This window comes from Fulvia fulva, chromosome 1, assembly GCF_020509005.1.
Source record: "Fulvia fulva chromosome 1, complete sequence".
In the NCBI taxonomy this organism is placed as follows: domain Eukaryota; kingdom Fungi; phylum Ascomycota; class Dothideomycetes; order Mycosphaerellales; family Mycosphaerellaceae; genus Fulvia; species Fulvia fulva.
Window position 1 is genome coordinate 8,983,951 of NC_063012.1, and position 26,804 is coordinate 9,010,754.

The 26,804-nt window shown below is 54.3% G+C and overlaps 16 protein-coding genes across 16 annotated transcripts; 7 read left to right on the forward strand and 9 right to left on the reverse strand.

Moving 5' to 3' along the window:
* Positions 1-209: 209 nt before the first annotated feature.
* CLAFUR5_01791 (putative phosphatase) lies at positions 210-972 on the reverse strand (the record flags this gene model as incomplete). The annotated part of the gene is made up of 2 exons (XM_047900939.1): positions 210-442; positions 495-972. 2 exons carry the CDS (start codon positions 970-972, stop codon positions 210-212), a joined length of 711 nt encoding a protein of 236 aa, XP_047756708.1.
* A 703-nt stretch (positions 973-1,675) lies between these two features.
* On the reverse strand, positions 1,676-3,826 carry CLAFUR5_01792 (Ran-specific GTPase-activating protein 30; the record flags this gene model as incomplete). The annotated part of the gene is made up of 1 exon (XM_047900940.1): positions 1,676-3,826. The coding sequence occupies one exon, from the start codon at positions 3,824-3,826 to the stop codon at positions 1,676-1,678; it is 2,151 nt and encodes a 716-aa protein (XP_047756711.1).
* Positions 3,827-4,257: 431 nt separating this feature from the next.
* CLAFUR5_01793 (Eukaryotic peptide chain release factor GTP-binding subunit) lies at positions 4,258-6,426 on the forward strand (the record flags this gene model as incomplete). The annotated part of the gene is made up of 1 exon (XM_047900941.1): positions 4,258-6,426. One exon carries the CDS (start codon positions 4,258-4,260, stop codon positions 6,424-6,426), a length of 2,169 nt encoding a protein of 722 aa, XP_047756710.1.
* Positions 6,427-6,984: 558 nt separating this feature from the next.
* Positions 6,985-7,266, forward strand: CLAFUR5_20010 (uncharacterized protein; the record flags this gene model as incomplete). Its single annotated transcript, XM_059462869.1, has 2 exons — positions 6,985-7,134; positions 7,189-7,266. 2 exons carry the CDS (start codon positions 6,985-6,987, stop codon positions 7,264-7,266), a joined length of 228 nt encoding a protein of 75 aa, XP_059318871.1.
* A 196-nt stretch (positions 7,267-7,462) lies between these two features.
* Positions 7,463-8,047, forward strand: CLAFUR5_01794 (Endo-1,6-beta-D-glucanase; the record flags this gene model as incomplete). The annotated part of the gene is made up of 1 exon (XM_047900942.1): positions 7,463-8,047. One exon carries the CDS (start codon positions 7,463-7,465, stop codon positions 8,045-8,047), a length of 585 nt encoding a protein of 194 aa, XP_047756705.1.
* A 45-nt stretch (positions 8,048-8,092) lies between these two features.
* Positions 8,093-8,932, forward strand: CLAFUR5_01795 (Endo-1,6-beta-D-glucanase; the record flags this gene model as incomplete). The annotated part of the gene is made up of 1 exon (XM_047900943.1): positions 8,093-8,932. The coding sequence occupies one exon, from the start codon at positions 8,093-8,095 to the stop codon at positions 8,930-8,932; it is 840 nt and encodes a 279-aa protein (XP_047756704.1).
* A 148-nt stretch (positions 8,933-9,080) lies between these two features.
* On the reverse strand, positions 9,081-10,321 carry CLAFUR5_01796 (uncharacterized protein; the record flags this gene model as incomplete). The annotated part of the gene is made up of 2 exons (XM_047900944.1): positions 9,081-9,593; positions 9,647-10,321. 2 exons carry the CDS (start codon positions 10,319-10,321, stop codon positions 9,081-9,083), a joined length of 1,188 nt encoding a protein of 395 aa, XP_047756707.1.
* Positions 10,322-10,959: 638 nt separating this feature from the next.
* On the reverse strand, positions 10,960-12,831 carry CLAFUR5_01797 (Threonine dehydratase, mitochondrial; the record flags this gene model as incomplete). Its single annotated transcript, XM_047900945.1, has 2 exons — positions 10,960-12,477; positions 12,619-12,831. The coding sequence occupies 2 exons, from the start codon at positions 12,829-12,831 to the stop codon at positions 10,960-10,962; spliced, it is 1,731 nt and encodes a 576-aa protein (XP_047756706.1).
* A 433-nt stretch (positions 12,832-13,264) lies between these two features.
* On the forward strand, positions 13,265-13,876 carry CLAFUR5_01798 (Respiratory supercomplex factor 1, mitochondrial; the record flags this gene model as incomplete). The annotated part of the gene is made up of 1 exon (XM_047900946.1): positions 13,265-13,876. One exon carries the CDS (start codon positions 13,265-13,267, stop codon positions 13,874-13,876), a length of 612 nt encoding a protein of 203 aa, XP_047756713.1.
* A 169-nt stretch (positions 13,877-14,045) lies between these two features.
* CLAFUR5_01799 (uncharacterized protein) lies at positions 14,046-14,558 on the reverse strand (the record flags this gene model as incomplete). The annotated part of the gene is made up of 1 exon (XM_047900947.1): positions 14,046-14,558. The coding sequence occupies one exon, from the start codon at positions 14,556-14,558 to the stop codon at positions 14,046-14,048; it is 513 nt and encodes a 170-aa protein (XP_047756712.1).
* Positions 14,559-14,963: 405 nt separating this feature from the next.
* CLAFUR5_01800 (uncharacterized protein) lies at positions 14,964-15,635 on the reverse strand (the record flags this gene model as incomplete). The annotated part of the gene is made up of 2 exons (XM_047900948.1): positions 14,964-15,257; positions 15,309-15,635. The coding sequence occupies 2 exons, from the start codon at positions 15,633-15,635 to the stop codon at positions 14,964-14,966; spliced, it is 621 nt and encodes a 206-aa protein (XP_047756443.1).
* Positions 15,636-16,187: 552 nt separating this feature from the next.
* CLAFUR5_01801 (uncharacterized protein) lies at positions 16,188-16,697 on the reverse strand (the record flags this gene model as incomplete). The annotated part of the gene is made up of 2 exons (XM_047900949.1): positions 16,188-16,385; positions 16,416-16,697. 2 exons carry the CDS (start codon positions 16,695-16,697, stop codon positions 16,188-16,190), a joined length of 480 nt encoding a protein of 159 aa, XP_047756442.1.
* Positions 16,698-17,191: 494 nt separating this feature from the next.
* CLAFUR5_01802 (uncharacterized protein) lies at positions 17,192-18,133 on the reverse strand (the record flags this gene model as incomplete). The annotated part of the gene is made up of 3 exons (XM_047900950.1): positions 17,192-17,752; positions 17,811-17,989; positions 18,043-18,133. The coding sequence occupies 3 exons, from the start codon at positions 18,131-18,133 to the stop codon at positions 17,192-17,194; spliced, it is 831 nt and encodes a 276-aa protein (XP_047756445.1).
* A 252-nt stretch (positions 18,134-18,385) lies between these two features.
* On the forward strand, positions 18,386-19,300 carry CLAFUR5_01803 (L-arginine:L-lysine amidinotransferase; the record flags this gene model as incomplete). The annotated part of the gene is made up of 1 exon (XM_047900951.1): positions 18,386-19,300. The coding sequence occupies one exon, from the start codon at positions 18,386-18,388 to the stop codon at positions 19,298-19,300; it is 915 nt and encodes a 304-aa protein (XP_047756444.1).
* Positions 19,301-22,516: 3,216 nt separating this feature from the next.
* CLAFUR5_01804 (Beta-1,3-glucan-binding protein) lies at positions 22,517-23,951 on the forward strand (the record flags this gene model as incomplete). Its single annotated transcript, XM_047900952.1, has 2 exons — positions 22,517-22,956; positions 23,018-23,951. The coding sequence occupies 2 exons, from the start codon at positions 22,517-22,519 to the stop codon at positions 23,949-23,951; spliced, it is 1,374 nt and encodes a 457-aa protein (XP_047756447.1).
* A 606-nt stretch (positions 23,952-24,557) lies between these two features.
* On the reverse strand, positions 24,558-26,587 carry CLAFUR5_01805 (Isopenicillin N epimerase component 1; the record flags this gene model as incomplete). Its single annotated transcript, XM_047900953.1, has 3 exons — positions 24,558-26,323; positions 26,386-26,511; positions 26,578-26,587. The coding sequence occupies 3 exons, from the start codon at positions 26,585-26,587 to the stop codon at positions 24,558-24,560; spliced, it is 1,902 nt and encodes a 633-aa protein (XP_047756446.1).
* Between the last annotated feature and the right edge of the window lie 217 nt (positions 26,588-26,804).

Genomic DNA, 26,804 nt, shown 5'->3' on the forward strand with positions numbered 1-26,804 from the left:
AGTTGGAGGTCTGCTCCTATGGTGCTCTATCGTTTCTCGTCCTTTATCATCCTTTCGGTCTATCGTCTATCGTTCCTCCTTCTCGCGATCGTCCTCCCTCGGCCCATGATTCCCAAATTCCTTAATAGCGTCATCCCGCCGGCCTGTCCGTCCCCTACACCTTAGCCTGAATCTGCTGCGGCGGTCCGTTCTGGCGTTCAGATTCATGACTATGTATTCGAAACCGTCCTCTTCAAATTCACATCTTCCTCCTTGCTCAGATCCTTGTTCGTCTCCTCTGCCTGCTTCCTCCGTATGAGTGACTCTGGCGTCTCAATCAGGTGTGCTTCTTCCGGCTGGTGGGAGGAGAAAGTGTAGGATCTGTATTCGGTGTTGTTCCAGCCTGTGCCGACGAATCGGGCGGTGTCTGACCAGTCTTCGGTGAAATAGTGCAAAAAGCCACCTGTGAGGAGTCAGTGGGGTGGGCACGTTTGGGGAACGGAATTGAGACGGACCGTGTGTTACTATGACGATCTCTTTCTCTGGTCGGTTCATGAGCCAGACTCTTCCTTCTCGTGCGCGATTCTGGATTGCTGCGGCTGTGGGAGCCCATTTCCCGCGTTTGTTGTTCCAGCCTTCGTGTACTAGATCAAGATCTATGGGGCGTCCCTCGAATTCTCTCTCTAGTTCCGCTCGATCGCTGCCTGTGTCACATGGCAGGTCGCTGGTCTCTTGTACTTCTGGTAAGGCCACGACTTTCAGTCCCTTCTTCCTGATGATCTCTTCAAACGCCTCGAGGGCTGTGTAGATGGTGCGCTTGATTGGGGAGGCGACGATCAGGTCAACGTTGGATGAGTAGGGGAAGTCGCGGCCGAGAGTCTTGCACTGTTCGTGTCCTAGGACGGTGAGGAGAGGATCGTGCATGTTGTGGTTTGCGGCGTTGAGGTTGTGGTAGCCTTGGGCATGGCGGATGCAGTGCACTGTCGGCGGCATGGCTTTGGTCCGGATCTTGGTGAGGTAGTGCAATGGGTGGCAGATGTAGGTAAGAATGCTCGTAGGTGAGTAGTATTTCTTCGCAGTGGTGGATGTTGAAACAACTGTGGGAGCCAGCTCGATTAGTAGTGAGTTGCTTCTGTCTGTGTGACGGTATACGAAAGAACAAAGGAAGGTGCTTTGTGAGTGTGACTGCTGCTTGTCCTTGCCAACTGCCGTGAATATTGTGAAGAACGCGCATGTGCTAGTCACCGTCGGTCGTGTTGCTAGTGAACGAGGCGTCCGGTCGCCGTGAAAGGATTATGGCCGTCACATGTACTAGAAGTAGGCCTAGTCACAGTCAAGGTTCGATAGGTGAGGACAGGACGCGGAATAGTGGATTGCGTCGTCGTGTGTATCGCCGCTGACGAAGTGCGGTGGCCACGATGTGACGTCCTGAGTGCTGTTTGGAGCGAGGCAGCGAGGTGGGAAGCCGCGCCGGCCCACTTTCCTACCATGCCGACAGACCTGCTGACTGACAACGTTAGCAACGCCAGCGAGGTATCAGTAGATGCCAGTAAAGAAATAGTTGTACAGTATCATGCGATTCACACGCAAACGTTCTATACATACTCCTGGGTATCTCGCGCTGTAGCAAATAACGCCTCGCTATGCTCTTGCTAATCTATGCTGTGACCTTCTTGCCCAGAATGCTGCAAGCTTATCATTCCTCGCCATCGGCAACGACTCGCAATGGGCTCCGTGGTCGCGAATCCGTCTTGCTTCGTAACGTCGCCGCCCGCGTCTTCGCGCCGTTCGCGGTCGTGGTTGTGGACTCAGCTGAGGCACGCGCTGCAGGCGGAGAAGGTGGTGAGGGTGTGTCGCCGGCATACTTGGCCCGTACAGTCTTCTGGTGGCCTTCACTTGTGTCAGGTGTCGATGTTCTAGATGGTGTCTGGTACGGTGGCCGCTGTGGTGGTGAGGAAGGCAGCCGAGACCCCAGCCGCTCAATGGAAGGTCTGGCGGCGAAGTCGAGTTGCGGTACGGGCAGTCCATCGAAGCCATCACGGTACAGTAGTCCTGATCCAGGAGAACCTCTCGGGGACGCTGCCTCACCAGCGTTCCGGATGTAGTCTTCGCCACGTCTCTTTACAGGGGACTCGTCGTACGGATCGAAGCCGACTCTCCTCGCGGCGGTCTGCCGAAGCTGCTGGCGATACTGTTTGTCTGCGCCGGCACCAGCGGTTGCACTATCTTCCAGGAAGAAGTTCAGTAGCTCATCTTCAATGGCCAGATGAGACTCCTGCCGGAATTGCTGAAGAGCAGCCAGTTTCATGAGCATTTCGAGCAAGGAAAGGCTACTCTTAAGAGCCGGTCCCGCTCGCCTGCCTGGTGAAAGCTGCAATACTTGCGACTTGTTGGGCGCAAGGTGATGATCGGATGAGGAGCCGTCTGAATTCATGTTCAGATTGGCCAGAGCATCGCTCAGACCAGGCTCCAATGATTCAGCTCGACTCAAGCCCGGTCGCTCAGGCTCTGGGGAGGTGTCAATGTCGCTCTCACTCTCGTCATCTTCGGTGTAAACCTCCAATGCCATCCATTCAGGGTCGAGATCGGCGGGTAGACGCCAAGCATGAGTCTCTTGAGGAGCGCTTTCACTATCGTTCAGCGGCGTTGGCGGTGCGGACTCACGCTCAAATTGAGCATCGATCTCGGTTTGATCATCCTGGTCGTCGTCGTCGCTGATGGAGGTGTTAGCTACACCTTCATTGATGCTGACGCGCGACTGTGATCGGCGAAGCATACGTCGCGGAGGCTCGGCGTGGACGTCTCGCTTCAGCAAGAGGACGGGACTGTACGCATCGCCGTCTCCACCAATGTTGAGGATCTTGCCGGTATCTGCATAGAAGATCTTCGAGATCTCGTGGATCGGTATGACGTCTCTAATACCAGCCTCCAGTACATCATCAACGGGTCCAGGTGAATGTCCTTCGTCTTCTGGGTTGTGATGCCGATCGTCATCTAGGTCCTCCACAATCGAAAGCTGATAGGCAAACTCGGAGGCTTTGGCATCGCCAGGAATCGTATTAGCAGCATCGTGGCCATCTGCTTGGGTGTGTTCGCCGGGCAATGTGTAGAGCTGCTCCAGAGGAATACGCCACAGCTTGACCCGAGCCTTGTGAATCACCTCTTTCCAGGTCGTCTCTCGAACGCCATGCTCAGTGACAGGTCGCGTAGCATGGCCAGCAAACAGCATGTACAACGTGAGTACATATGTTGAACCCACCTGTTGGCGCATCGTCACGTTGGTAGAGTACTGCGAATCTGCCGATGTCAAGAAAGTCGAGGCCTGCAGCAAGCGACTCGGGCTGATGGTGCCCGAGAGCTTCGTCGACAGATTGACCCCCGACGTGGTAATGGCGAGGTTGATGAGAGGGACTGCATCCTCTATGCGAGCTAACAAAAGCTTGATGTGGTCAATGCAGCCTTTCAGCTCTTGGCTGGTGTCTTCGCGTGACTTAGCTTTGTTGCTTCTGTGGCGCAGAAGCTCCTCGTCGTTGGCAGCATCTTGAAGCCGTTTGCCAAGCTTCTGAATCTCGTAACGAATGTCTTTGGTCAGGGACACGGCAGACTCAAGGGATGTATTACCGCGGGCGGCGATGAGCTCGATCATGTCGATTGACGGTGAGATGACGCGTATCTTGCTCTCGAGCCGCTGTTGAAGAAGCATGAGCTCTTCGCGGTCTCTGCTCTTCGGCGCCTGCTTGTACAGGCGAGCGCATTCTTTGATGGCATAGCCGGTCGTAATGGAGATGCCCGATCTGAGGGCATATTGCATAGCCTGCTGCGTCATGCGCTGCAGGATGAGATCCATGCTGTCTGCGGTGGAGATGACGAGTGATTCTGGGCAGATGTATTGGGCTGTGGTGAGTCAAACAGCGGTGGTCAGTCAGGCAGCAGTGAGAAATGCTCAACAGAGGCTGGTCGGCCAACTTTGTTCAGGATGCATCTTCGAGTCACAGGCGGGGACACGAAGTATTTAAGCTGGCGGTCAGTGAATGTTTCGCTTGTGTCTTGCACAGTGCACGTAAGAAGGAGTTGTGGAGTTCTAGACAGCAACTTCACGATAGCACGTGCAGGAGTACGCTAGTCTACTTTCAGAACCACTGAACCCCCACCATCATAATCATGCCCAACTCCAACTTTTACGAGGAGCAAGACGAGGGCTATATCACCCTCGACCTTCCTTCCCCTACCTCTCCCACTACTACTCCTCCCCACCACACCACCGATTGACTTGACGACATGGCCGGACAGCAGCCCGACTCGTGGGAGGATGCCGTCGACGAAGACCTCGCCAACCAGACCCAGCAGCGCCTGAACTTCCAGCAGCAGCCGAACACATTTACACCCGGTGCGAACACCTTCACTCCCGGCGCACAGTCCTTCCAGCCCGGGCAGCAGTACCAGCAATACGGCTACGGCCAGCAGCAGTACAACGGCTATCAGCAATACGGCCAGCAAGGGTACGGTGGTGGCTACCAGCAACAACAGCAACAATATGGCTACGGCCAACAGGGCGGCTACCCTCAGTACGGCCAGGGCCAGCAGCAAGGGTATGGCCAGAAGTACCAGCAGTACCAGCAGCCTCAGCAACAGCAGCAAGCATATGTGCCCCCCGGTGCGCGGCAGCAGCAGACGCCCACGATCGCGAGGCGTGGAGAGGCCCTTCCCACACAGCAACCAGCCGCTCAGGCACAGAAGCCGGCCGCAGCGAACGGAACGGCACCGGTCAAGACTCTGTCACTAAGCGCCAGCGACACAGGAGCTGCTGCACCAAAGGTCGAGAAGACTGCAGGTACCAAGGTCCTGTCACTTGGCACGCCTGCCGCCGCCCCAGCAGCAGCAGCTGAGAAGCCAGCCAAGGAAGCTGTCAGCAAAGAGGCGCCCGCGGCCGGTACTAAGGTCGCTGCTGCTCAGGCGATCGAGAAGACGGGCGAGCCCACCGCAGCAGTCAGCGGCAGAACAACACCTGACCCTTCTGGCTCTGGACGATCCTCGCCCTCTCGCGCAGAGCAACGAGCAGAAGCACGAAGAGCCGACCTGGTCGCTCAAGAGCAAGCACAAGAAGTCGATGATGAGGCACTCAAAGACATGTATGGCAAGGAGCATGTGAACGTCATTTTCCTGGGACACGTCGATGCCGGAAAGAGCACATTGGGCGGCAGTATCCTGTTTGCGACTGGTATGGTCGATGAGCGAACAATGGACAAGTACAAGAGAGATGCGAAAGACATGGGTCGAGAGTCATGGTACTTGTCATGGGCGCTGGATCTGAATAAGGAGGAACGAGCAAAGGGCAAGACTGTCGAGGTCGGCAGAGGCTTCTTCGAGACCGAAACACGACGATACTCCATCCTGGATGCTCCCGGCCACAAAACATATGTACCAAACATGGTGTCAGGTGCTTCGCAGGCCGATGTCGGTGTGCTAGTCATCTCAGCACGAAAGGGAGAATACGAGACCGGTTTCGAGAAGGGTGGCCAGACGCGAGAGCACGCCGTTCTCGCCAAGACACAGGGTATCAACAAGCTCATCGTGGCAGTGAACAAAATGGACGATGCAACCGTCAACTGGTCAAAGGAGCGCTTCGATGAGTGCACAACCAAACTGACTGTATTCTTGAAGGGTCTTGGTTACAACCCGAAGACTGATCTGGCGTTCTTGCCCGTCTCTGCACAGACCACCGTGGGCATCAAGGACCGAGTGCCCAAGGAGACTTGCCCTTGGAACGATGCGCCTGGCCTTCTCGAGTATCTCGATGGTATGAAGACACTGGAACGCAAGCTCAATGCACCATTCATGATGCCCGTGGCCGCCAAGTACAGAGACATGGGTACCATGATCGAGGGCAAAATTGAAGCTGGATACATCAAGAAGGAGAACAAGTATCTGCTCATGCCAAGCAAGGCAGAAATTCAGATCAGTGCACTCTACGGTGAAAGTGAAGAAGAAATTCCCCACGCAACCTGCGGTGAGCAGATTCGGTTGCGCATCAAGGGCGCTGAAGAAGAAGATATCCTACCAGGTTTCGTGCTGTGCTCACCAAAGCGACCCGTTCACAATGTCTCAGCCTTCGAGGCTCAGATTCGGTTGCTGGAGCTGAAGTCCATCCTCTCTGCTGGCTTCAACTGCGTGCTGCATGTTCACTCAGCCACGGAAGAGGTCACTTTCGGTGCGCTCCTGCACAAGCTGGAGCCTAAGACAAACCGCAAATCCAAGAAGCCTCCAGGTTTCGCCAAACAGGGCATGAACATCATCGCTCGTTTGGAGATCATAGGCGGTGCCGGCAGCGTTTGTGTAGAGCGCTTTGAGGACTACCCACAACTTGGCAGATTTACTCTCAGAGATCAGGGTCAGACTATCGCTATCGGCAAGATAACGAAACTCATTACGGACACTCCAGCCGCTTAAATCATGCGCACGACTGCCAGAGCTGGAATCTACTTTTCAAAAGCGCATGCCTGATTAGATACGGCGCTGGAAGCATTTGACGACATAGCGATCCTCCGAGATCCGACGAAGGTTACCTGAAATAGAGCGTACCCAGGTAGGTAGTCAACATCTAGCCCAAGCCGAGTTATGAGCCAGACACTCCCGGCCTCAGCTTCTCCTGCCCAAATATCCTGAAACCAGACTTGTGCGGACAGCAATCTCGTGAATGTCCTTGCCCAGGACTTCCTGTCGCTGGCCGGTAGTCGCCGAGGGCATCCTTCTGATCGTTAGCCACAGCCCCAGAACCCCGTCGTGAACGTGGCACAAGCTTGGAGAGACCTGGTGGATCTGAACGCCAAGACTATTCCTACCAGGTTCAGAGATGAGCTCCTGCTCTTGCTGTACACCCGACGTCTCAGCACCGAAGCCAAAGTGGATGCAAAGTCCCACGTGTGCATCTAGAAAGGCACCTATTGCCAAATATCCGCCCGCTGCAGCAACTCACTCTTTAGGCATTCTGGTTCGAGTATCGTCGATATGACGGTCGTCCATTCTTTATTTATATCACTCTTTACAGCATCTACGATAGCACAATCTGTTAAAAGTTTAGGTCATGTTGGTGGCAGTGGACCCAAAGGTGGGTGTGGTGATGTGGACAAGCCGGTGCTGGAGGCACAATCCTACGTGGTAGTAAAGACATAGCAGTCAAGGCATCGACGCGAGACTGACGGCACAGGGCAGAACCGATGCTCTGATCCCGCTACGAGCGAACACGACGCGACTGCTCGTGAAAGGCCAAGCGCCTACTCTATCGACTGACGGCGTCAATGCCACGGCCACATGCCCAAGACCTCGAGAGGTCGAAGTTGATTCCCTTCATGGCGCAAGGCAGGAGATGGTTGGCTTCGGGTTCTCGTGGACGGATTCCACAGTACACAACTTCCATCGCCTAGAGCCAGGTGTATTTGATACAGTGATGGAAGAGCTGTTTGGTCCGCACCCTCATGGGAACAACATGGGCATGATGCGCCACACCATTGGCTCCTCCGATATGAGCGGCAACCAGTACTCTTTCGATGATAATGGCCCAAGCTTCAACGAAGGACAACCTGACCTTGACCTGTCCAATTTCGATCTCACTGACGATGGTGAAGCAATGGTGAAGCTCCTCGCGAAGATGGGCAGCCACAAATCCGATGTCCTCCTCGCTGGCGCACCATGGTCATTCCCGGGTTGGATGAAGCACAACGGCCTTTTCATCGCCCCTCGTCTCAACACCGGCACTTCCTACAATATCCTCAACAACTCGTTTGATGTCCAGTATATTCCCCAGATCATCAAATACTTCACAAAATACATCGACACCTACGCAGAATATGGCGTCACAGTCAACGGCCTTCCCCTGATGAATGAGCCACTCAACTACCAAGGTGGCTATCCCTGTATGTTCCTCGACGTCTCCGACGCAGCGGCAATCTTGAGCCGCGGCCTCGGCGCAGCTCTCGCAGACCGCAATGTTGCGCTCATGGCCTATGACCATAACACAGACCAAGCAGTCTATCCCTCGCAAGGTAATCAACGCGCCCCAGGCCTGGTCTAAGCAGCAGAATGGCATTGCTACGCATACCTAGCCAACTACACCGTCATGTCAGACTTTCGTCAAGCATACCCAGAAACGCCCCAGTTTATGACAGAGTGCTCAACGTACCTTCCCACAACCCTCGGCCTGAACTGGGGCGTGGCCAATGCCTTGATCCCGTCCGTCCAGAACGGCGGCTCAGGGGCGACGATGTGGGTAATGGCCACAGATCCGGACTTTGGTCCTCATGCGCCCTGGGGTGGCTGCGCTGGCTCTCAGGGTGCGATTATCGTTAACTCCTCAACAGAATATTTGAAGACGAATGATTACTACATGGTAGGACAGTTCAGTTGCTTCATTCGCCGAGGCGGGCAGAATGTCCAAGTCACGAAAGGGAATGAAGGCGACAATCTCTCGCCGAACCAGTTCAATAACATCGCAGTCCGGAATCCTGATAAGTCCTGGGCCGTGGTATTTGTGAACAATATGAACCGAACGGAGAATGTACGGCTGTCGTTCACAGGGAGTGGAAATGTATGGGAGGGAGTTGTTCCCAGCTCCACTGTAACGACCTGGCTTATCCCAGCCGACGAAAACGTTCCGAAGAATAACACGGACTCGACGATGGCCTATCCTTTCGCGCATGCCAATCGGACGAATAGCACGGGCCCCATTGGAGCGAGGAAAAATGAGACCTGTGTCTTGCCACCTGTCACGACTGCTGCACCGACGTCGACTGCTTCGACTTCGACAACGCCGTTGTTACCGGTCCCGCATGCTACGCATTTTGTGCAGCAAAGTTTGTTGAGTGCAATAAGTGGCAAGGATGAGTGTACAAATGAGCAGAATGTGCTGGTGAGGGATATGTTGCAGAGTCATCGGGCGAGGCATGGAAGGCATCGTTAATGTGTTTGTTTGACTTATGCAGATAACGTACGCTTCAAAGCAGGCTTTTCTTGGTAGTCGTTTGAGAGTAGAGGTGCCGTGACCAGGAAGGTGCACCATAGATGGAGACAGGTGCTCAGCCGCCTATGACTCCTCCGCAGAATCCTGCTCATGAAAAACTGTAGAGCATGTTCGGCACCTCATTGAAGAACGACATCTGCTCCTGCACTCCATTGTTCGAGTTCCAGACTTTGATCTCTCGTATTGTCCTGGTGTCACCGAACATGGCCTTATGTTGGACCAGCAAGTATCCCACACCCCTACCGTTTGGAAAGCCGATCGCAGCACGAGCCTTGTCGGAGTCTGGCATACCGAGGACTGTCACGGCATCATCGTACGAACCAAGCTCATCGAGCTCTTTGTCGATGACTTCCGGTAAGATCTCGCCAGCCACATCGCCGGCGATATTGATGTGCATGACGTACCTGAGTGTGCGGCAAGATTGACTATGGATTTGGCACATGTCGGCCCAGGTCAACGCTGTGATATCGGACCATTGCCCAAGGGGAACGAGCTGATCTTTCGGCAGATCAGGTCTCATCTTAGCTGCCGACTTCACGTTGGCTGCAATGATAATGCCCGAGCCGGGGTTGTAGTAATTGATAATGTATGCTCCTGTGGCCTTGGTGGTATTAGTAACATATCTCGTGGGCCACTCGATAGAGCGAACATTACCGGGTAGGTGACGCCATTGACGGTGGACTGACGGCTGTGTATCCATGCCACTTTCTGCCACCCGCCTGACTGATCGTTCGGCTCGGATGGTAGTTGTGGTATTCCCAATTTTCCAAGTGCCGAGTTGACAGAGTCTTTCTGCTCATCGGCGTTGGGATGAGCACCAAGATCTCCTGTCGTATCCTTCGAGAGTTCCCAACCATATTGCTCCAGTTGATTGCAGCTGTTCCAAGGTGTCCTGTGCTTTGCTTCGAGCTCAGAATCCTTGGTCTTCATCAATTCGACAAGCTGACAACCACGAGCGACTTGTTTGGGCCAGGTCTCGTTGGGATCCCCGCCGCCCGCACCATCGCTTTCCTGATCTTCGTCCTCGTCATCTTCATCTTCATCGTCCGAGTCCGAGTCTGGCTCTGTGTCGCTTTGGGCGATTCTCTTGATAAGTGGCGAGTATAGGTTCACGTCTGCGACTTCGAGGCGGTTCAGCTCAGCAGGCGACTGTGGTTGTACCACTGGCAGAGGTGCGTTGTCCACGCGATCAAGACTGGACTCTTGGCGGAGCTCATTGTGCTTGCGGTTCGCCCATAAGAGGCACAGGAAAGAGACCACAACCCACAGTGTGGCCACTGCAGTGCCCATGCGTCGTCTTCTAGTAGGTTCAAGCACGACTGGAGGCATGATGCAAAGACAATGGGAGTGGCTGTGGTATGTGTGCTGGTCTGGTAGTTATGCGATGCTGAGCTGCGGTACACTCGCCGTATGGCTGTATGTTGGTGGATCGAGGAATCAAGTGTCGTTGGATGTCCTCTTCTAGTCCACTCATCACAGCAGGTAGATGTATTTGCCTGCGCTCGCGGCCACGTGTGCTACAGGCCGTGAGCTGCAGCACGTGTAAGTGCCTCCTACTGTTCGCACGCACGCAGCATCTAAGCCTTCCCCAGCCGAACAACATCTCGTGGACTCCAGCGATCAGGCCTCACACGCGGTACTGGTTAATCTGCATGTCGTAACCTGATCGAAAGATGTCGATGCTCGCTCTCAGAGTCATGAAGCTTGAGCTGTCCATGCTTGCAGGCCTCGATGGAAACATCAGTAGTGCACGTCCTGGTATGAGTGGCGGTGTATCGACACTTGGGCTACGCCTGGCGTTGGCCTCGGATGCAAACGGTCAGTCTTGTCTTGCGGTTAATGCCAACCGAGACCGTGCCGTGGATCGACCGACCCCCGGTGTACATAGCGTGCTGTGGAGCGGAGCAGACTAGAGTGTTGACATCTTCAAGCACCATGTCATGTTCGTACAGAACATGCTATTGATTTCACGGTCGCATGAACATCTTGTACGTTTCATTGTCCGTCTCCTCGGTGTAGCCATAGCCCAACTCGCGCAAAAATTGCTCCAACCCTGACTCTTCGCCAGGCGGGCATTGTATACCAGCAAGGACTTTGCCGATGTCACCGCCATAGTTCCTGTAGTGGAAGAGGCTTATGTTGTAGCCAGGCTGTAGAGTCGTCAAAAATTTGTAGAGCGCACCGCCTCTTTCTGGGAATTCGAAAGCGAATAGTCTCTCGTGCTCAGCATTGCTTCGACCACCCACCAAGTAGCGGATGTGGCCTTTAGCTAGCTCGTCTGCACTGATATCGCGTGCGGCCATGCCCTCCTTCTCAAGACGCTGAATGAGATCTTGGACATCGCGAGTTCTAGTTGTGGCTGAACATTGGATACCGATGAGGACATTGGCAGCAGATTCGGTGGCGTATCGATAGCAGAACTCGGTCACTACCATCGAGTTGACTGTTTCGACCAGCTTGGCAAAAGATCCAGGACGCTCTGGGATGGTAACAGATAGTAGTGCTTCCTTCCTCTCTCCGATAGCTGCACGTTCGGCGACGAAACGTAGGCGGTCGAAATTCATGTTGGCTCCACTAGCGACCGCAACAAGCTGTCGGCGAGTATCTGACGATGGGTTGGCAGCCACATACTTCTTGAGTCCTGCCAAGGAGAGTGCTCCAGCTGGCTCCAATATAGATCGTGTGTCTTCGAACACGTCCTTAATGGCGGCGCAGATATCATCAGTGTCGACCTGGATGACATGGTCCACAACGTCCTGGCAGATGCGGAACGTCTCCTCGCCCACAGTCTTGACAGCTGCACCATCAGCGAATAGACCGACCTCTGGCAGCGTGACGCGCTTGCCGAGCTTCAGTGACTGGACCAGAGCATTCGCGTCATATGTCTCAACGCCGATGATCTTGACATGTGGCGCAAAGCGCTTGATGTAGGCACCTGTTCCAGCGATGAGACCTCCACCACCAACGCAGCAGAAGATTGCTTCCAGCTTGTCAAGATCCGCTTGACGAATAATCTCTGCGCCAATAGTCCCCTGGCCGGCAATGACATAGGGCTCATCGAAGGGAGGGATAATGGTCAGGCCGTTAGCCACTGCCCTCCGGTTGCATTCAGCCTTGGCCTCGTCGAAATCAGCTCCATGCAGGACTACGTTTCCACCTAGTCGGGACACGTTCTGGTGCTTGATTGCGGGTGTGCCTAATGGCATGATGATGGTGGCGGGGATTTGGAGCTTTCGAGCGGAGAATGCAACACCTTGGGCATGGTTGCCAGCAGAGCACGCAATGACGCCCTTCCATCGTTCTTGTTGGCTCAAATGAGCCATCTTGTTATAAGCACCTCGGAGCTTGAAGGAGAAGACGGGAAGCAGATCCTCTCGCTTCAGCATGACTGTTGTCTCCAATCGGTTGCTCAGGTTGACGGCGTGAGACAGCTGAGTTTGTTCGACCACATCGTATACCTTTGCAGTGGTGATCAATCGGATGTACTGCGACGTCGTCAGTGTGGTTCCAAGGGCTGGATCGTGCTTGAGATGAAGGGTTCTGGTGGTTACACAGAGCAATGCAGAAGAGTGAGCTGCGCCGAGCTAGCCACGCCCGATGTGTTGACGAGAAGAGAGGTGGCTTACATCAGGGTGGCCATTTGGCAATAGGAGATGCCCAGGAACACCAGCGTGAAGTGGCTTCTCATTTGGTGTCTTCGGGGGAGGCGATGGGTTTGCCGAGTACTCCGTCAATGCCAATGCTGTGTGTTTGGGCTTTGGCGTGGTCGGAGTGTGTGTGCCGTTGGTCTCTGGTGTGGCGGTGCCATTGGACGTCTCGCTGTCTTGTTCAGTAGCCATGATGCCTCGATGGACAGCTTAGGCCACGTTGATTGCTGTTCGAGGTCGATATATGACAGTCGATGGCAATATGTCGGAACGTAATCTTACATGTGTCTATCGGTGGGTGAGTCGAAATTCTGGGAGACGCGTTCATAGCGTGCACAGACCCTGCATAAGTTTATGCACGGGTCCCGCCAGCTCAGAACGACATCATTGACTTCTGCAGCTTGCGATGCCTCATGCTATTACCCGACCATTACCATTACCATACTGCACTCGCCCCTCGAGCCCCCGCCAGAGATCAAGAGACCCACCACAAATGCACCAAGTCCAAGTGAACACAAAGAGCACCAGACCAGGTTATAGTCTGGGAACATAGAGGCTTCCTCGCAAGGCGAAAGCCCATAGCACCTTCCTCAAGTCGTGCATTGAGCACGCGACATCCCCAGTCATGTCCGTCCCTGGCAACATCAACACACCGCCACCGCCTAGCTCTTTCGACGGAGACGACGAGTTCTACCAAGAGTCAGGATGGACCAAGATGCAGCGCCGGCTCAAGGAAGAGCCCTTGATCCCTCTCGGTTGCGCCCTCACAGTGTGGGCACTATACGAAGCGACACGAAGCATAAAGTCCGGCGACAAGTATCGGACAAATCGCATGTTCCGACGACGTATCTATGCCCAAGGTTTCACCATTCTGGCCATGGTCTTAGGCTCCGCATACTATGAAGGCGATCGTAGTAAGAGGAAGGAGTACGATGGACGTGTGGAGGAGAACAAAAAGAAGGAAAGGCATGATGCGTGGTTGCGAGAACTGGAGGTCAGGGACCAGGAGGAGCAGGAATTGAGGGCGATACGGGATAGGCTGATGAAGGGGAGGACGGCGGAGAAGCAGCAGTACTCGGAGACTGAGACGCGAGCGCTGGAAGATCAGCAGAAGAAGCAAGCAGGGCAAAACAAGGGTGGGTTTGGTGAAGTGAGGAGTGCGCTGGAAGAGAGCGAAAGGAGGAGGCCGGGAAGGATACTAGATGCTGCAGCAGAGCTATGGGAGAGGAGGAGATAAGTGCACTTGGGGCACATTTTTTGACGCTGTAATTTCCAAGGCATGGGCTCAGCATCATGGATGTTTCGATGGCAGATTGTACTGTACAGAGTCATGAAGGTCACGTTTCGCTTCCATCTGCCCCTCGACAGGGTGGCTCTGTGACTACCGACTGGACATAACGTTGACGTCAAAAGTCGTCCATTTCCTCGTCGCTACCATGCGGATCCCGCCAATCCGACACCGGACGACGAACAGTGAACGAGACTGTCAAGTCCTCGCCGTCGATCCATACCCAAGCTGTACGAACACCACGATCCGCTGAGTCTTCTACATCAATCCACTTATACTCAATACCTCTTGGTCCGTGACCTATGGCCTCGTCGTCGGCGATTTCCGCATCTTCGAAAACACCGAGGAACTCCAGTGTGCCTTCACCTGCACGCATGTCCCGGCATGATAAGCAATAAGCAGCGTGTGGATAGTCTTGTGCGTGGCGTCGTTCCTCCGTTGGGTCGGACGATGGGGGAACGAATGGGTCTTGCATTCGTCTTCTGTTCAACTCTGGCGTTTCGTCCTCGGAAGAAGGGTTACCTGGCACGATTGCTCCCCGCCTTAGGTATGGAGGGCTGTTCGTCGTTCCTGCTGGCGTGGCGGGCCTGTGTGCGGAGTCTCTGTTGTGTCCGTTTGGTAGACCACCCATGCTTGTTACGACCACTGGTCAATTATTTACCGGGTGAAGAGGACTCTTATAACAGCGGCAATGCTGAAGGCAACGTGTTCACTATTGGAAGTTCATCTAGATAGTGTTACGTCTTGGTCAAAGATCTACATCATGGACTATGGCGCTTGGATCGTGCTGTCGCGGCACCAAAGGCGACTGATTCTGGAGGCCCTTCGGGGAGGCTCGCCTTTGCGAACGTTTCAGAGGCCAGAGAAAAGACGTGCGACGTGGAAAACTTCTCACGTTGGTACAGACAGTGTGTGTGAGATTGTGGCGATTCGGTGAGTCGATGCGCGAGCATTCATGGCTGTGTTGCATGACCACTTGACATTATGGATCTAAGAGAGGATGATTGCGTCGAGTTGGGCTATCTCGTATTGCAGCCTATGTTAAGACGCAGCCCTTCTTCTGGGCTGACTGTACTTGTCGGTAGATGTAGGCTTCGTTAGCAACGACTTCGCCCCTGCCGATGATGTCCCAGTCTTCGACATCGGGGCCAGAGTCGGTGCTCTGCTCCGCTGCGTCCTTCAGGTCCAACGTCTCCCATTCGCCGGTAGCGCTATTCTCCAACTGTCCCACGCTAACGCCGCCTGCGCCTGCGCCTTCCGCCTCCACCTCATCGTCCTCGAGAGCATCCTTGGTCGTGTTCAACGCATCGGTCTGTTGAGCACCTTGCACCTGAACAGGATTAGCAGCGTGAATGACCCGAGACGCGTGGCGTACGCTTACCCTCTGATCTTGGTGGGCCTGCTTAGCGCCCTTCGGCTCCTCCTGCTTGGTCTCGACAACCTCACACTGCTCCTGCTCGAGGACCAAGCGCTCCGCCTCAAGCTGTACACGAGCCACCATCTCCAGAGTAACAGAGTTGCGGTGCTCCGGTGATTCCTGGTGAACATCATCGACTTTGCGAGCGATGATGAGCTTAGGTAGGCGGCAGATCGCGCGTGCAGCGGCCTCGATGATGGGATTCTCGTGGGCGTGACTCTTGTCTCCACAGGGCATCTCGTGGACCCAGTCAGGGGTTTGCCGCTTCTTGCTGAGATTATTGCGATCCATGTTGGTGATGAATCTGAAACTGTGTTATGGATTGAAATCAATTAGATGTGTGAAGTTACAAAGTGCGACTTGCTCTGTGCGGCCGCTAGTGGTGATGCTGAACGGAGTCCGGCATGTGACAGGATCTTGCGTTCACTCAGCACCGAGAAATCTGATGCAACTGGAATTATACACGGATACCCAATTGCGGACTGAATAGCGAGATTCTATAGAACGAATGTGGGCACCCTGAGGACATTACGAAGCAGTGTAAGCCAGCAAGACAAGCATCAAGATATCGCACGAGCGGAGGGTTTGCTCTGTCTTCATATGCAGCGGTCAAAGCTTGACAAACATCATGTCCACACGGATGGTACCAAATGTACGTGTCTACAACGTGGACCAATCGATATACTCAGTGCCAAAGAGTGTAGGAATGTAACAAGAGAATATGAGTGACAAGGTGGGTGTTGTAGGAAAGGATACCGAAGGCCTCTTCTGCAGCACCCATTGGTCTCAATCGCCCCGTGATCGGCCATGCTCAACGCCCCTGCTTCAGCTCATATTATGTCGTTAATCTCCGGTCACCTTGCTCCAGATCTTGCTGGCCCAAGACCTCTTTGAACCACCCATCTGCTTTGCACCGGCATTGGCATTGGTAGGAGCACCCATAGCCTCCGCCCTGTCAATCTCCTCGAACTGCTCGTCGCTGGAGTCATCATCCTCAGCTGTGTTGATGGATTGTGTTGTCTCATTGGAGTCAGCTTCGATCTATTGACGATGCCGGGACAACAAGCTCACCTTCAAGCCCAGAACGCCAGCCTCCAAATTCTCCTTCTCTAGCTTCTCCCACTCCTTCTTGGCGGTGGCATGATACCGATCGACTTGATGCTGCTTCACAGCTGTGCGGTGAACGGCGCGGCCGTGGTATTGGCCGTCGCTGCCCTTCGTTTCCACTGACATCTTTGGCAGTGGGCACTTGGCGCGCACGAAGTCTTGCGCGTGTGCCGGGATGTTGCTGTGGCTGTTGTCCTCGCAGAAGACACTGCCCATAGAGACGCCCTTCGAGGTGGTGGAAGACATGGCGAGGTATTGTAGAGTCGCGATGTCTGATGTCGGAGGAAGTAGAAGAGAAGTCTTGCTTCGAGTTCAGAACCTTTAGTGCCATTTGTGAGTTGCGCGGCTAGTGACAGAAAACTGACACGTGTCAAGCTTCGCATTCACCGACGTCGCAACGTTCACCCTACCCTTCTCGCAACCAACTCTTGCATCCAACACTGCATATTGGGCTACTCGGATAAAACAAACACAATTGTCTTTGACTCGAGGCTCAAATTTAGTCTGTTATAGAGTATAGAGAGTGTATTAGTGGCCAACAGTGGATCAATGCATGTACGCGGGTCAAATTCTCGATCGTCAAGACTGACACAACAAAAGTCTTCTCTTATACACACTGTCACCTGTGTTTGCTATCTATTCTTTCAGCTGTAGATCAAAGCACATCGCTGCAGAAGACAAAGGCTAACCAGTATGCTATTGGTCGTTCCATGTCGCTGGGAGATTTCTCTAGCCGTCTCTCAACAGTACTGTGACCATGTATACATGCTAATTACTACAGTCAGAATGACCGGAACTACCATCCTGTAGGCAACGACCTTCCATCTGCCCCTGTCCTCTCTCCGCTCACCCTTCATGGCGTCGTACGAGGTGTTCATGTGCGGGTACTTGACCATCGGCACCGGCAGGCCCAGAAAGTCACAAAGCGGTTTCCAACCAATTTCTGGCCGGAACTCTAGAAACGGCCTGTTTGACTTGGATGCCGCCATCTTCACATGACTGATTTGTTGCTCATAATAGTCGAGCATTGCCATCTTCCCAGCATGCGAGGTCGGACACCTGCCTCCAGACAGCACGCTAGTGGTACACTGGAGAAGTTCAATGCTCGGCTTCGTGGACTCGCGATCGAAGAACCCCAATAGGTAGTACGCGTAGCGCCACTGCAGGATCTTGAGGATGAAGCCCTCCATCGAGGACAACCAGATGCTGGCATTCGTCCGGGTTGTGAGGATTATCTTGGCTTCTGGATATGCGGCCACGAGCTGATCTGTGAAAAGACAGCAAGGATCGTCTGAGACAGCCTGGAATATCACAACGTGAGTCCTGCGTCCCATATGTGCCAAGCCTGAGTTGGCATACATCGTAGTTCCACAAAACGCGGTCGAAATCTTCCCTGCCGTTCCACCGACGTCCAGTGTGATCATACTTTGCCTGGACTGCTTCGAGCCTCAGCTGATAGTGTCGATCGTGCAGGTTCTTTGGAATTTCGGAGTAGTGATATGGGCAGATGCCGAGAAATCGCAAGGCAGCACAGAGAGCTGTTGTAAGGATTTAGCACATGGTTACCGTATACTCGTGTAGCTGCACGAACACGTTGTTCCTGTACGTGGCAGACCCAGACCAAGCACTTTCATTGGCTCCTTGCGAGAGTGTGCTAATGGCTGTCTGGCGCAGACATCCATTGCCGCGGTGATATCGCACGGTGACCGCGTGTCTATTGGTGCATTGACTGTCTGGTGCCTCTCGCCGAAGAGAACTCGAAGCCACGAGGGCCAATTGCCAATGCCCAATGGTGCGCATAACACTAGCCGGATACGATAGATCTGCAACAGCTCTTTCAGGACAGCTCTTGCGGTATGCAGCGTTACTTTAGCCTTTGATCAGTACTTAAACGGTGACTTTCTTGTTGGCAGTTAACATTGTCTCTTCCAATGATGGCTGCCGAGATACATGCGGACAACGAATGGTCACCGCTTAAAGCGGTCATTCTTGGCAGAGCAGAACACTCGATGTTCCCTTCCGAGCCAGAGCATATAATCTCTGCGACGATGCCGAAACAGTACTGGAAGGAGTTCAAGAAGGACAATCCATTTCCTGAGCAGATCGTCAGCAATGCCCAGAGAGAGCTTAGAAACTTCGCCGCAGTCCTGGAACAACATGGTGTGAAGGTGCTCAGACCAAAAGAGATCAACTGGCGCGATGTCGGCGGCTACACAGGATCCATGCCGCGAGATGGCTTGATGTCTGTCGGAAACACACTGATCGAGGCTCACTTTGCCTGGGGCTGTCGGCGGAATGAAATTGACCTTGCGTATTCGGAAATGTTGTCAGGGCTGGACCACGCAGGAAGTTCTGCAGCCGGACGGATCTGCAGAGCACCAAGCATACTGGGTCACGACACCATCTACCGTGGAAAGGACAAGTTGCACAAAGACGATAGTGGTCTCATCAATGGCGCATTGAGTGATGGCTCTGGCCCTTGGGCTATCAACAACAGCCGGCCGGCGTTCGATGCTGCTGATTTCATGCGGTTCGGCAAAACGATCATCTGCCAATTGAGCAACGTGACCAATCGTAAGGGCGTCGAATACGTCCGAGCTGTCGTTCCCGACGGATATACCGTTGAGGTACTCGAGGTGGACGATCCAAAAGCCATGCATATCGACGCTACACTTCTGCCTCTTCGACAAGGCATCCTGGTTTATAATCCAAAGAGGGTGACCGAGGAGGAGCTTCGCCATCACGAGATCTTCAGCAACTGGGAGCTCTATGCGTATCCTTTGACCCCGAGGAGGAAGATCGACCCGATCGTGCGCCTCTGTACATGTGCTCGCCGTGGTTGGTGCTAAATGCGCTGAGTCTTGATGAGCGTCGAATATTTGTGGAAGAGAACGATGTCCAGTTCGCAGACCGGCTTCGCACCAAGTTTGGAATGGAGCCTATTCCCTTGCCGTTTCAGCATGTGAATAGCATAGGAGGGTCATGTCATTGTGCTTCGGTAGATCTAGTTCGCAGTCAGTGAATAACCTCTGTCGAGCTGCGGATTGTCAAGTGGTTGGTTCCTCATCATCATTTCATGGGATGCGAATGTTGCATTGCCTCGACGAGATCTCGCTGGCGCAATTCTTTCTCTCCAACGTGCCAGCGTGCTACTCACGCTCTGTGTTACTCCCCCGAGCAAGGTCCTGCAAAGACTGAACCCTGAGCTTCTCGTGCAGCAGCCATCTACAACACGTGGAATATGCGCGATCGGGCAGCACGTACCGCAGTGTCCGCAAGCGTGGATTCTTGCAGATGCTTTCATAGCAAGCTGTTGCCATTGTTGTCCCAAGGCATCGGGAGTCCTTTGAACAGTTGGACCGCCAGCACCTGCGTGCGAAAGTCATCTCTTGGATGAAGTTGACAGGGATGCTTTGAAGCATGTTGAGGTTCACAGTCCAGCTCGAAGCCTGAAAATAGGTAGCGATGTGTCTGAGGCAAGGATTCGAGGGAGCAAGAGTGTACTGTCAGCACGCCGGCCAGACTGAAGAGTTGTGCTGGTACCGGTCTCACCATGAGTTGGGCTGTGTCCAGGTTCCTGGAGTCCGGCATTCGAATCTGGTATGGGATGTGTACCTCAGCCATGGGACGGTCTTGGAACCCTCCGGGTGGCATCGGGCTTGGATGGCTGGTGTCATAGGTTGTCTCGCAAGTACCTTTCGGCGGTTCCAAGCATAGCGAGGAGGACTTTGGTCGAGCTTCCAAGAACGATGCCGTGTCTCGGTCCGCCGCAGAATCAAGCCCAGCTTCTCGGCGCCTCTTTCGTCAATAAGCGAATCGGGAGCCTCCTGCCGCTGCAGAACACGAACCCGGTCGTTCCATCTCGTCATCAAATCTCGGATCTCTGCCGACGTGCTTCGCAAGAGAGCGCACTTCTGAAATGCTGGGGACGTTAGTCTGGCCCTGCCAACTGCTCGAACAGTGTTCGACCTCGCGCATCGCGTGGGACTGCACGAGCACGATGACCCCCATAACCTGCAATGTGTCTCGCCGTGATGATTGTGGAAGTGCTGGGCTGATGAATCTGCCGCTCGCCGAAGGTGTGCCGCTAGCAACAAGCCACATGCGCCGCAACGGGCAGTGTCCAGTGTCCAGGAACCTTTTCCTCAATCAGACGGAAACACAGCGCCGTCTTGCCGGTCTGAGCGATTGCCTTTGGGCCATTCCTGCAGCCTGTGAGGGAGATTCGACAGCGAGAGTGTAGAGACGTACTCTGCACGCCATGGCCCGTGGTGCATGTCTTTCTGCAGAAGAAAAGTGGTGATCCGGAATGGACCATTTGCAAGTGGAGAGAAAAGGGCTATCGGAGACGAGCCCGGTTGCTGCGGTTGCGTAGATCTCCGAGCGACTCGTCTATCGGGTTCAGTAGCGATCGGTGAATATGTATGCACTTGGGTGTTCTGGAGGCGTTGAATGTTTGATGGAACGTCTTCCCTCTCCGCGCCAGCATGTCCACCACATGGTGATCCTGGTAAGACATGTCTGTCCTTACGGTGACAGCTAGCAGCATTCTGCACCTTCATCAAACGCCTATGCTGGTTCGGCACGCTCTCGAGATGCCTCTGTGGAGAGTGTATGGGAACAGCCGCACGGCGATGATCATTGGTTGTGGTCGAAGTCGAAGGCGAGACCTCCGGAGTATGCCAATGCGGCAAGGCGCGTTCGGCATGTCGCCATCTGCAGCGGCCCGTACCTCCTAGATCTTGTCAAGACTCAAGACTCAAGACTCAAGAGCCCAGGCCGTGTCTTGGCAGCACAACAGCTTCCTCCAAGTTCCGCGGCAACATTGGACGTCGCGTGGTGCTACTGCGCGCAGAGCTTCGTAGTGACATTGCAAGCCGTGCAAGCGTCCCCTTGTCGCCTTAGTGACGCCTCAGACTTTGTCGAAGGAAAGTGTTTCGTCAGGCCACAAGCGGTTGGGTACGAAGCCCGCCGTGATAAAATGTGCTGTTGGCGGTTGTGAACCTCCAAAGGTAAGCGTAGCGGAGTGGAGCTCTCTGCCAACCCTTCTAGACTGCAAAGTAGCGTGCGATCCACGCTACCGCTACCCGACGTACAGTGCTTATTATACGACGACATAGGCGTTAGCGACGAGTATATGTTTGCGAGTTCGCCAACAGGCACAGTGCGGTAGGTCACGTGACCCTAAAACTTGAAAGTTGACCAAATCAGAGCGGGCGCCAAGGCTAGTTCAGGGCTGGTATAGAGCTTCACTCCCTCGCTGACGCCTCACCTACGTACTCGCAAGCTCGTACTCCGGTGTGGCTAGCGCTCGGTCGCTACGCTTAATCAGCTCGATGGCCATCTGCGCTTTACTACCATCATCGCCGTCTGCCAGCAGGTGGCTTGCCCGCGACTAGCCAACTTTCAGGGCGCCATCTTGCGATGCGACACGGTACGAGGCATGTTCCCGTAGGCCATCGCGACCGACGAGCATCTCCAGCGCTCCTGCGAGGTCGAGATCGGGCACAGAGCCAGGGCTGCTGTCGCTATCCGCATCAACTCGCCCTCCGCGTTCCAGGCAAGACAGGGGCGTGTGATATGGCGGCCGAATGAGAAGTAGCAGGATAATTGAGCTTCACGCTGACGGCTTCTAGAACTAGCCCGCAACCTTACCTCGACCCAATCCAGCAGTCATTCCTTCTAGTGCGTCTCCGTCTGGAAACGATTCAGTCCCACCCACCTAAACATGAACTCTGCTGCTGGGAACGGTCAGTCTCAATGACGAGATCTGGGCTCAGCGATGCAGACGGTTCGACCACTACTGTCGCCAACAATTTAGCTGCCGTGCCGGGCTTGCGATTAGACACACCTGGTCTAACGGCGCTCGAGCAGGAGTCAAACATCCACGAGCCCGGAGCGTTGACGATCTACGAGAAAGGGTATTCTTCCAGGCGCGCCCTCTCTTCCCGTTACTTTGTTGGTCATCTTCGATACTGGTGTTGTGTATACTTGACAGCATTGACTGCAACTTGTTTCCTGCCTCAAAACAATCATCGCTGCTTAAGGCAGCCATCAACACAAAGATGAGCTTCCGTCATGGCACGGCCACCACAACGGCCACTCACACAAGGTCTGGCTCACCCGACAGCGATCCCAGCGAGGACATCGCGCCTGTGCCATCGAATCCATTCCAGTCTCCATATGGCTCAATGCCGGCGTCTGCGATGGGTTCATCGACCGGCGTCCATCAAGCACCTCCTCCAAGGTACTTCCACTCACGACGCATCAACAAGGGAGACATTGAGAAGCCATGGCTCGAGAAGAAGGATCCAAAGGAGAAGTGGGTGTGGATATTGCCAGTCATCGGCATGATCATCGGTATCGGCCTTGCCGGATTCCTCATCTACGAAGGACTACAAAAGGTCTCCAACAACCACACCTACTGTCCAGTGCTGGACACGGATTTCTCCAACGGCATTGATCCTAAGATCTGGACGAAGGAGGCTGAAGTCGGTGGATTTGGGTAAGTGATCGCCCAGTTCGGAAGATGCGACCGACGCCCAATCGCTAACAATCACCTACAGCAACGGACAATTCGAGCAGACTACCACCACCGACGAGAATGCATTCATCAAAGATGGGATGCTCCACATCAAGCCGACTCTCCAGGACGAAAAGCTTGTCGAATCGAACAATGTTATCAACCTTACCATGGACGGCACTTGCTCGTCTGATGTCTGGTCCAACTGTGTCGCCGTGACCAACACCACCAACGGCACCATTGTCAACCCTGTCAAGTCTGCACGCCTCAGCACCAAGGCAGGCGCGAAGATTCAGTACGGTCGCGTCGAGGTCGAGGCACAAATTCCCGACGGCGACTGGCTCTGGCCGGCGATCTGGCTTCTGCCAGTCAACGAGACGTACGGTCAGTGGCCAGCCTCTGGTGAAATCGACATCATGGAGTCGCGCGGCAACAACTACACCTACCCCATGGGCGGTAACGATGTCGTTTCTTCTGCGCTTCACTGGGGACCCGACGCTGACAACGACGCCTGGTGGCGAAACAACATAAATCGCAAGGCTCTGCACACCACGTACTCGTCCGGCTTCCACGTTTACGGCATGGAGTGGACTGAGAAGTACATCTTCACATACATCGATACCCGTCTCCTCCAAGTCCTCTATACAAACTTCGACAAGCCATTCTGGCAAAAGGGCAACTTCCCCGTCTCCAACGCCAACGGCACACGTCTCGTCGACTCTTGGTCACAGACCGGTCGCGACAGCACGCCCTTCGACCAGAACTTCTACCTCATCCTCAACGTCGCCGTCGGCGGCACCAACGGCTGGTTTCAAGACGGAAAAGCCAGCAAGCCTTGGGTCGACGCTTCGAGCACTGCCAAGCGGGACTTCTGGAACGCACGTAACCAGTGGTACCCCACGTGGGAGAAGAATGGCGAGATGAAGGTGAAGAGCGTGAAGATGTGGCAGCAACAGGGCTACAATGGCTGCCAGTAAGTCCAGCCAGGCTTCACATTCTTTGGCGTTTGCATAGCTTGGAGTTTCTTGGGTAGGGTCGAGGCGCAGAAGGAAGGGGGGGAATTGTATACTTACGAAGCGATGCGTGAACATAAGCAGCACAGCTACTGGACGAGTGTTGATGGAGGGCGAGATACCATAGAAGCGGCGTTTGATCACATACCCTTGGCATAATGCGCAGATTTACACAAGCCGCTGGCTCTATTCAGAGGGGCATTGAATGAGAATACCTCGGAGGTTGCTGACTCCACCCGGAACATCCCAGCAGCATGAGGAGATATGACACTGCGCGTCGCACCTGGCAGCTATCGTCCATCAAACTTCGCACCAGAATCAATCAAAGTTGTCATATCGCAATAGACATGCAGCTGAGAGTTGCTCTAGACAGAAGCCTGAAGGCCCTCTTATCGGAGCTTTTCTCAACGCAGGGATCATGCACGTGGCGCGCCGACCAACTCCACTGTGTTTTGTCCAGCTTTTCTATCGCTCAACGGTATTATGCGCTGGCTGTTGAGGCGATAGTTGGTGTCGACGGTATGCTACAGGGTCGTACAACTCGCAGTGTGGTGCAGGATGCTTCATTCATCATAGTCGCACCTTCCCAGCAACGATGTCTTCCCAATCCCTCTGCTCAAACAGCATGTACCTGTCCGTGCCAGGCTTCAGCCAGAAAATAACATCCTCCCTCCCAGCCTCACCACTCCTGATCTTCTCCAGATCAATCCCTTCCTTCCGCAGCGGTACTTTATTCTGCTTATTATTGTGCATCGGCGTAGGACTTCTAATCACCCTCAAAAACACGGGCACGGCATACCTCGGCAGTCCATTCCTCGCATGCCTCGCCAGTCCCGCATAATCAAAGTTCTCTCTGTCTGCTGGGCGGATGTAGAGTGCTGCGCACCCTGCCCGTCCGTCGTGGTTGGGCACTTCAGTACCGTAGACGTTTGCCTCGACGATGCCTGGAAAACGACCGAGAACTTCAGCAACTTCAGCTGTACTGACGTTTTCTGCTTTCCAGCGGAATGTATCGCCTAGGCGATCGAGGAAGTACCATCGCCCATCTTGATCGCGGCGGAGAGCGTCGCCTGTGCGGTAGAAGAGGTCACCTTTTCTGAACACGTCACGTTCGAAGCGCTTGTGTGTTGCATCGGGGTTGTTCCAATAGCCGGCAAAGTCCTTCTCGCTTTGGCATGCGACGAGGATCTCGCCGCCTTCTTCGTAGGGTTGGCGTTTTGCAAAGCCGGTGACAGGGTCTCGCCAGATTGTGTCGCCTTTTTCGAAGTCGATTTGGACGGGGACGAGGATGTTGTGGAAGCGGCGTCGCATTATCGCGCCGTGGTGTCCGACGTGGGCGACGTGGAAGGGACCACGACAGACGTTCAGGAGGGAGAGGACGCCCTCAGTGGAATTGAAGAATTCGTTGACGACGCGGATATCGAATCGATCTTGGAACTTTTGCCAGATGTCGGGACGTAGGCCATTGCCGTACATCGCTCGTACTTTGTGGCCTTTGTCTAGTGGTGAGGGTGGTGCTGCTAGTAGATACCGCGCAGTCTCTCCCACATACACGAAAGCATTGGCTCCGGAGTCGTGAACGTCTCTCCAGAAGTTGCGCACGCTGAACTTGCGTCCTATCGCGAGAGTGACTCCAGTGATCATGCAGCCTATCGCGATTGTGCCTCCAGTGCCATGGTACAAGGGCATGCAGTCGTACCAGACATCGCCGGGCTTCAGGCCTGTGGATCGAAGTCGAGGCTCACCCAACACCAGCGCTCGTCCAGTAAGAAATGCGCAAGCCTTTGGATATCCAGTCGTTCCACTCGTGTAGAACAGAAAGATTGGAAAATCGAACGTCACCCCTCGACGATACTCGTCGCCAAGTCGTTCAGCGGACAATGTCTGTATCCTGGCTTTCGTCTCTGCGTCGAGCACGATGATGCGCATGCCTAGCTCTTCTACTTTGCTCTTGACAGCCTGTATACGCTCCTGGCTTCCTTCATCTTCATCGACTAATATCACCTTGGCTCCTGCAATGTTCAACGAGTGCATGAGCGCGTCCCCGCTCAGGTTGGAGTTGAGCATAGCCGGCGCACTGCCAATGGCCCAGCTACCCAAGAGTGTGAACATGAACTCGGGACAGTTCTGCATGTACGTGGCCATGAGGTCGCCGGGTCGGACGCCGTTCTCAAGAAGGAAGTGGGCGAATCTGTTGACGTTGTCGTAGGCCTCTGTCCACGTATATCGCGTCACAGGGTCGGTGGGTCGTTGTCGATACCATATGCATGGCTGATGTGTCCGTCTTTGTGCCTGCTCTTCGAATTGGCACCATAGGGAGAGTCTGTTTCCTTTCGCTGTTTGCGCGAGACCATCAGCAGTCTGTCGCGTATGGGGGGCTTCTGTGTCGCAAGTGTACCTAGCTTTTGTGCCTGCTTCGCGACTCGTTTCTGTTCACGGATGACAGCGATGTCCTTGGAGAGGTGATATTTCGCGTCAAGGTAAGCTGCGGCAGCACTCGCGCCTGCTATGGCAACTCCGGTCGCTATCGATCGTCAATCTTGCTACACGTATTCCTCATCTGTCTCCTGGTAGATGTAGAAGAGCTTACCCAGAGCCATGTCTGTTTGCTGTGTTTGATGTGGAAGACGGAGGCGCAGGAGAGAGTAGGTGATACGCGGGGATGATACGAGAACCTACGATAGACTTACCTGTTGTTAGCTCCTGCTTCGTTGCATGCTTGTCTTGCTGATGTCGACACGCAGGTCAGGGATACGGCAGATGGTACGGCCCTCGGGACTGAGCGGCAAGGATGTTGTTTGTGCAAGGGTGAGGCTT